At 48.3% G+C, this 7,788-nt stretch overlaps 1 protein-coding gene across 1 annotated transcript; it reads right to left on the bottom strand.

Annotated features, from left to right (window-relative positions):
- Positions 1 to 4,346: 4,346 nt before the first annotated feature.
- LOC148755788 (putative POM121-like protein 1) lies at positions 4,347 to 5,839 on the bottom strand. Its single transcript, XM_088789868.1, has 2 exons — positions 5,789 to 5,839; positions 4,347 to 5,429 (listed from the first exon to the last, which is right to left on the bottom strand). The coding sequence occupies exons 1-2, from the start codon at positions 5,837 to 5,839 to the stop codon at positions 4,686 to 4,688; spliced, it is 795 nt and encodes a 264-aa protein (XP_088645994.1). The 3' UTR covers positions 4,347 to 4,685.
- Between the last annotated feature and the right edge of the window lie 1,949 nt (positions 5,840 to 7,788).

Genomic DNA, 7,788 nt, shown 5'->3' with positions numbered 1-7,788 from the left:
GCGAGGGGAGACCCTGTAGCGGTGGAGTGTGGGGACAGAGCCCCAGAGAGCAGTTTCCAGGCTCTCGGCCTCAGGTGGAGGGCTGTTGGCTCGGGTGGTAGATGGCCGTCTTAGCTGTGGCTGGTTGGCCGTCAGCTGTAACCACTGAGCCATTGGCCACTAATATAACTGCCACGGCTACGGAGGAGAGTCGAGGGAAGTGGAGGAGATTCGAAGAGACTCAAGGAGAGTCGGTCGGTTGGCCGGAAAGCGGACAGCAGGTCGCACGTCCTGTGAACCCAGCCTCCAGTGAGATCATAGTGGTATGACTCCCCTACCTATGGCTCTGTGGGTATTCCTTTTTGGCCTCACCACATCCTGCGTTCTTATGTGGGGGGCGGGAGCATAGATCCCGCAGGCCGTCCCGCACGACACGGGGCTGAAAACTTCCATAGTGAGGGGGCTTAAAACTTCTACAGTGAGGGGGCTTAAAACTTCTACAGTGAGGGGGCTTACTCTTCTATAGTGAAAGACTTGAAAGTTCTTCACTGAGGGGGCTTAAAACTTCTATATTAAGGGGGCTTTAAACTCCTATACTGAAGAGGCTTAAAACTTCTCTATTGAGGGGGGCTTAAAATTCTATACGGAGCGTGCTTCAAACTTCTATAGTGAGGGTCTGACGACTTCTATAGTGAGGGGGCTTAACATTTCTACATTGAGGGGACTTGAAGCTTCCAAAGTGAGGGGATTAAAACTTCTTTACTGAAGGGAAGTAAAACTTCTATTCCTAGGGGGCCTTAAAAGTTCTATAGTGAGGGGGATGAAAACTGGTACAGTAGGGGGCTGAAAACTTCTATACCGATGGGGCTTAAAGCTTGTATACTCAGGGGACTTAAAACTTCTATACTCAGGGGACTTAAAACTTCTAGTCTGAGGGGACTTGAAACTTCTATGGTGAGGGGGCTTAAAACTGCTATTCTGAGGGGCCTTAAAACTTCTATTTTTAGGGGACTGAAAACTTCTATAGTGAGGGGGCTGAAAAATTCTCTAGTGAGGGGGCTTAAAACTTCTATTCTGAGGGGGCTGAAAAATTCTCCAGTGAGGGGGCTTAAAAGTTCTATAGTGAGGGGGCTGAAAAATTCTTTAGTGAGGGGGCGTAAAACTTCTATTCTGAGGGGGCTGAAAAATTCTCCAGTGAGGGGGCTTAAAAGTTCTATAGTGAGGGGGCTGAAAAATTCTTTAGTGAGGGGGCTTAAAAGTTCTATAGTGAGGGGGCTGAAAAATTCTTAAGTGAGGGGGCTTAAAAGTTCTATAGTGAGGGGGCTTAAAACTTCTGTTGTAGGGGGCTGAAAACTTCTATACGCAGGGGACTTAAAACTTCTATTCTGAGGGGACTGAATACTTCTATAGTGAGGGGCCTTAAAACTCATATAGTGAGGGGGCTGAAAAATTCTTTAGTGAGGGGACTTAAAGCTTCTATTTTTAGGGGACTGAAAACTCATATAGTGAGGGGGCTGAGAAATTCTTTAGTGAGGGGGCTTAAAGCTTCTATAGTGAGGGCGCTGAAAATTTCTATAGTAGGAGTCTGAAATGTTCTATACCGAAGGGGCTTAAAACTTCTATACTCAGGAGACTTAAAACTTCTATTCTGAGGGGACTTAAAACTTCTATAGTGAGTGGCTTAAAACTTCTATAGTGAGGGCGCTTAAAACTTCTATGGTGAGGGAACTTACTATTCTATACTGAGAAGATTTGAAACTTCTTCACCGATGGGGCTTAAAACTTCCATAGTGAGGGGGCTTAAAACTTCCATAGTGAGGGGGCTTAAAACTTCTATAGTGAGGGGCTTAAAACTTCTATAGTGAGGGACTTTAAGCTTCCATAGTGAGGGGATTTGAAACTTCTTTACTGAGGGCGCTTAAGACTTCTATAGTGAGGGGACATAAAACTTCTACAGTGAGGGAATTTAGAACCTCTATTCTGAGGGGACTTAAATCTTCTGTAGTGAGGGGACTTAAAACTCACATAGTGAGGGGTTGAAAACTTGTATCCTGAGGGGCTTAAAACTTCCACATTGAGGGGACTTAGACTTCTATAGTGAGGGGACTTAAAACTTCTACAGTGAGGGAATTTAGAACTTCTATTCTGAGGGGACTTAAATCTTCTGTAGTGAGGGGACTTAAAACTCACATAGTGAGGGGTTGAAAACTTGTATCCTGAGGGGTCTTAAGACTTCCATATTGAGGGGACTTAGAACTTCTATAGTGAGGGGACTTAAAACTTCTATTCTGAGGGGTCTTAAAACTTCTAAATTGAGGGGACTTAAAAGTCATATAGTGAGGGGTTTAAAACTTGTATACTGAAGGGGCTTAAAACTTCCTAATTGAGGGGACTTGAAACTACTATAGTGAGGGGACTTAAAACTTCTATAGTGAGGGGACTTAAAACTCATATAGTGAGGGGGCTGAAAACTCCTATACCGATGGGGCTGAAAACTTGTATAATCAGGGGACTTAAAACTTCTATTCTGAGGGGACTTGAAACTTCTATGGTGAGGGGACTTAAAATTCATATAGTGAGGGGGCTGAAAACTTCTTTAGCGAGGGGGCTTAAAAGTTCTATAGTGAGGGGCTGAAAACTTCTATAGTACGGCACTGAAAACTTCTTACCGAGGGGGCTTAAAGCTTCTCTAGTGAGGGCGCTTAAAACTTCTATGGTGAGGGAACTTACTATTCTGTAGTGAGAAGATTTGAAACTTCTTCACCGATGGGGCTTAAAACTTCCATAGTAAGGGAATTTAAGCTTCCATAGTGAGGGGATTTGAAACTTCTTTACTGAGGGCTCTTAAGACTTCTATACTGAGGGGACATAAAACTTCTACAGTGAGGGAATTTAGAACTTCTCTTCTGAGGGGACTTAAATCTTCTGTAGTGAGGGGACTTAAAACTCACATAGTGACGCGGCTGAAAACTTGTATAGTAGGGGGCTGAAAACTTCTATACCGATGGGGCTTAAAACTTGTATACTCAGGGGACTTAAAACTTCTATTCTGAGGGGACTTGAAACTTCTATGGTGTGGGCTTAAAACTGCTATTTTGAGGGGCCTTAAACCTTCTATAGTGAGGGGACTTAAAACTTCTATTTTGATGGGACTGAAAACTTCTATAGTGCGGGGGCTTAAAACTTCTTTAGTGTGGGGCTTAAAACATCTACAGTGAGGGGACTTGAAGCTTCCAAAGTGAGGGGATTAAAACTTCTTTACTGAGGGGAAGTAAAACTTCTCTTCTGAGGGGCCTTAAAACTTCTACAGTGAGGGGGTTTAAAACTTATTCTGAGGGGCCTTAAAGCTTCTATAGTGAGGTGACTTACAACTTCTCTAGTGAGGGGGGTTTAAAACTTCCGTAGTAGGGGGCTGAAAACTTCTACAGTGAGGGGACTTAAAACTCATATAGTGAGGGGGCTGAAAACTTCTTTAGTGAGGGGGCTTAAAAGTTCTATAGTGAGGGGCTGAAAACTTCTATAGTACGGCACTGAAAACTTCTTACCGAGGGGGCTTAAAGCTTCTCTAGTGAGGGCGCTTAAAACTTCTATAGTGAGGGAACTTACTATTCTATAGTGAGAAGATTTGAAACTTGTTCACTGATGGGGCTTAAAACTTCCATAGTGAGGGGCTTAAAACTTCTATAGTAAGGGAATTTAAGCTTCCATAGTGAGGGGATTTGAAACTTCTTTACTGAGGGCTCTTAAGACTTCTATACTGAGGGGACATAAAACTTCTACAGTGAGGGAATTTAGAACTTCTCTTCTGAGGGGACTTAAATCTTCTGTAGTGAGGGGACTTAAAACTCACATAGTGACGCGGCTGAAAACTTGTATAGTAGGGGGCTGAAAACTTCTATACCGATGGGGCTTAAAACTTGTATACTCAGGGGATTTAGAACTTCTATTCTGAGGGGACTGGGAACTTCTACAGTGAGGGGACTTAAAACTCATATAGTGAGGGGCTGAAAACTTTTATAGTAGGGGGCTGAAAACTTCAATACCGATGAGGCTTAAAACTTGTATACTCAGGGGACTTAAAGCTTCTATTCTGAGGGGACTTGAAACTTCTATGGTGTGGGCTGAAAACTGCTATTTTGAGGGGCCTTAAAACTTCTATAGTGAGGGGGCTTAAAAAGTTCTATAGTGAGGGGGCTTAAAAAGTTCTATAGTGAGGGGGCTTAAAAAGTTCTATAGTGAGGGGGCTTAAAACTTCTATACTAAGAGGGCTTTAAGCTTCTATACTAGGGGGCTGAAAACTTCTATGCTGAAAGGCCTTAAAACTTCTATAGTGAGGGGACTTAAAACTTCTATAGTGAGGGGACTTAAAACTTCTATACTGAGGGAACTTAAAACTTCTATTCTGAGGGGGTCTTAAAACTTCTAAATTGAGGGGACTGGAAAGTCATACAGTGAGGGGTTTAAAACTTGTATACTGAAGGGGCTTAAAACTTCCTTATTGAGGGGACTGGAAACTACTATAGTGAGGGGACTTAAAACTTCTATAGTTAGGGTGCTATCTCGTTTCAGGGCCTCTGGCTGGCAGAAGAGGGAGCCTGGTGGACTGTGCTTCCTGGGTGACAAAGATGCACAGAGGTAGCCCCTCCAGCAGAATCTGGGAGAGTCACTGGGCCTTAGCAGGCGTGCTTCCTCCTGTACTTCGCCACCTATGGATTCGTGCTGGGAGCTGCAAGGACAGCTGGTGCAGGACCGCTCCATACAGCACATATGGCACTGAGGTCTGGGATGGCCTCCGTCTCACCTCCCCGAAGTGCTCTGTGGATGCTCTGGAGTGCAGCTTGCTTCTCCGCATCTAGGTGTGCCGCTGTGACTCGGAAGCCCAGCTCAGGGGGTGTTGGCAGTCTCACAGGGTCCCCTCGCCTGCGCGGCAGAAGACAAGTCTTTCGTTTTCGAGGCCTGGAACCGTCACGTGTGGGTGAGCCGTCTGTCCGGGTTCGCCTCTGCCCCTTTGTTCCATCTGCCTCCTTTTCACGCTGGCACTTCTGGGAAAGGCCGGGAGCCGAGGAGGGAGAAGGACCCTCCTGGCTCACTTTTTTGGAGGATTTCTGGAATAGCCGAGCACGGGATGTGGCTGTGGCTGTACGTCTCTTCCTCTGCGCAGGCGGGAAACCTCGGGTGGAGCTGTATGAGCTCGTGATGGCATTTCTTCTGGGGCAGGAGATTAGCACGGAGGTCTGGGATTTCTTGTCGCCCTTGTCTTCTGAGACCTCCCTATGGGGGATTCTCTGCAGAAGCCCAGGCCTGGGAATGAGGCAAGAGACCGCCAGGGCCCTAAATGCAGACCGTGCTCGCCCACTGCCGTCGGGGTTCCTTCCCGTGTCTCCTGAGATCGTCGCCTGGAGGATTCTCCGCAGAGTCCCAGGCCTGGGCACGAAGACTGAGTGGCCTCCCTGGACCCCCAGGGGCCTGAAAGCAGACCGTGCTCGCCCAGTGCCGTCGGGGTTCCTTCCCGTGTCTCCTGAGATCATCGCCTGGAGGATTCTCCGCAGAGTCCCAGGCCTGGGCAAGAAGACTGAGTGGCCTCCCTGGACCCCCAGGGGCCTGAAAGCAGACCGTGCTCGCCCAGTGCCGTCGGGGTTCCTTCCCGTGTCTCCTGAGCTCGTCGCCTGGAGGATTCTCCGCAGAGTCCCAGGCCTGGGCACGAAGACTGAGTGGCCTCCCTGGACCCCCAGGGGCCTAAAAGCAGACCGTGCTCGCCCAGTGCCATCAGGGTTCCTTCCCTGATTGGCCACCGGAGACACTGAGCTACAGGCCATCTGTGCGTGCAGAGCCGACAGCACCGCTTCCCTCTGATGGCCATGCCTGCTGATTGAGATGAGGGACCCCAGAAAAGTGCGCAGCATTTGAGAGAGCATGGAACATCGCCGCCGAGATGCTGTGAGAAAGCACGAAGGCAAACTCCTCAGATACCTGCAGTTTGGCCTGCGAGAGAACGGAGGGGCACGGACCGCTGTGTGAGGATGGCGGGCCCAGTGAACGCGGTGGGCATGGCGAGCGCCGTGGTGCTGGCCCTCGGGTGCCCGGGGCGGGCGTGGGAGACAGATCCTGCCCTGATAACCGCCCATGGGTCACTTGGGTGAGGTCTGTCTTTGGCTCGACAGCAGGCTCCTAGCCAGCTCCTTCAGCTGTCAACAGGGCTGAAGGCGAAGTGCCCACCGTTGGGCCTGTTGCCGGGATGCAGTAGGGAACAATGGACGCGCGTGCCCGAGACCGCCAAAAGCGCGCGGGGGCGCGCCAGCGCGCGCACGCGCGCCAGCGGGGGTCGCCGGGCGGCGCGCGGCCGCGTGCAGGGAGAGTCAGGGGCAAGGGGCACGCAGAGGGGGCCTCAGCGGATGCGGGAGGACCTGGGGCAAGCAGAGGTGTGGATCTCCCGGCGGGCGCTCCCGGATCTGCTGAGGGGTGGAGGTGTTTGCTTCAGGGCCAGGAGCAGGAACGCCTTTTGACAGGCATCAGCCCTGTCTCCCCTGGGGGCCACACAGCTGTGGGGAACTTAACTCCCAGCAGAAGGGAGACCCTGCTCCTCAGGGGTCACCCCGGGATAAACGTATCGTTGAAATAAAATGTTTCACTTTGGAAAAAGAAAAAAAAGAAAAAAAAGAGGAAACTCCTTGTTATGACCCACTAAATTCATTTCATGACCAGCAGTAGGAAAAACACAGTGTTACTAAATGATACAAAAGTCATCTGAGTTGGAAAGAGAAAAGATGATCGTGGGCAATGCAAATGAATTGCCGGAACATAATACTGTAAAAATGACTTAAAGTTAAATCCTTGAATAGTAAAGGTTATGGTTCAAGTTTTTGTTAAAGTTAATCTTGTTAGATTCATAATGACTTTTAGAACGATGATATTGAGTAACCCAGATTATCCACAAAAATAAGATTAAAAAACACCCCAAAACGGCAGAGGGGGTTCAGTCCCACAGTGCTGATACAACTCCACTGGAGTCTATTGTACCGCTTACACACACCCGTGGTTACATTTCAGCACATAGAGAATTCCATCAAGGGTGTCAACGCAAGCTAAAAGCGTGTGTATCTAAGGGAATAAAATGTGCGTCCTATATCATTTGTGACACCTCCCTCCCCCCAAAGGAAGTGACAAGAGCTGAGTATCTTTATTTCGGAATAATGCCAAGACTACCTGCAGCTGGCAGAAGCTTCCAGATGTTCCGAAGGTGCTCCCTATCGGATCAGAGGAGACGCTATTCTGGGAAAGGTAACCAGTGGAGGATGAAGTGTACATTTGTAGATGAGCCGAATGGTCGTGTAGCAAAGGGCCAAATGACCACCTCGAGGAGTCGAAGCCCAGACAAGATTAAGATGCTTCTCTACCCCGTAATTCAAACTTAAGGAAAACTAAACTGATCTGGCCCCCAATGACTTCTTTCTTTACCCGAAGACAAAGGAAATATTGCAAGGAAGACATTTGGATGACATTCGGGACATCAAGGGTAATACGATGACAGCTCTGACGGCCATTCCAGGAAAGGAGGTCCGCGATCGCTTTGAAGGGTGGACTAGGCGCTTGTGTGGGCGCGTAGCTTCCCAAGGGGAGTACTTCGAAGGTGACCATCGTGATGCTCAGCAGTGAGGTACGTGGCACTTTTTCTAGGATGAGTTCTCGAACCTAATTGTCAGTCTGTTCATAGTTCACTTGATTATTGAGACAACCTTTTCAAGAGAGTGTTAAGTTTATATTGACTGGATATGGCTATATCTTCCTCTAGGTAACAAGAATACATGAAAG

The sequence above is a fragment of the Rhinolophus sinicus genome, chromosome 14 (genome assembly GCF_057876585.1).
Source record: "Rhinolophus sinicus isolate RSI-liver-muscle chromosome 14, RSI-T2T, whole genome shotgun sequence".
Taxonomy (NCBI): domain Eukaryota; kingdom Metazoa; phylum Chordata; class Mammalia; order Chiroptera; family Rhinolophidae; genus Rhinolophus; species Rhinolophus sinicus.
This window is presented reverse-complemented; position numbering and strand designations above follow the sequence as displayed.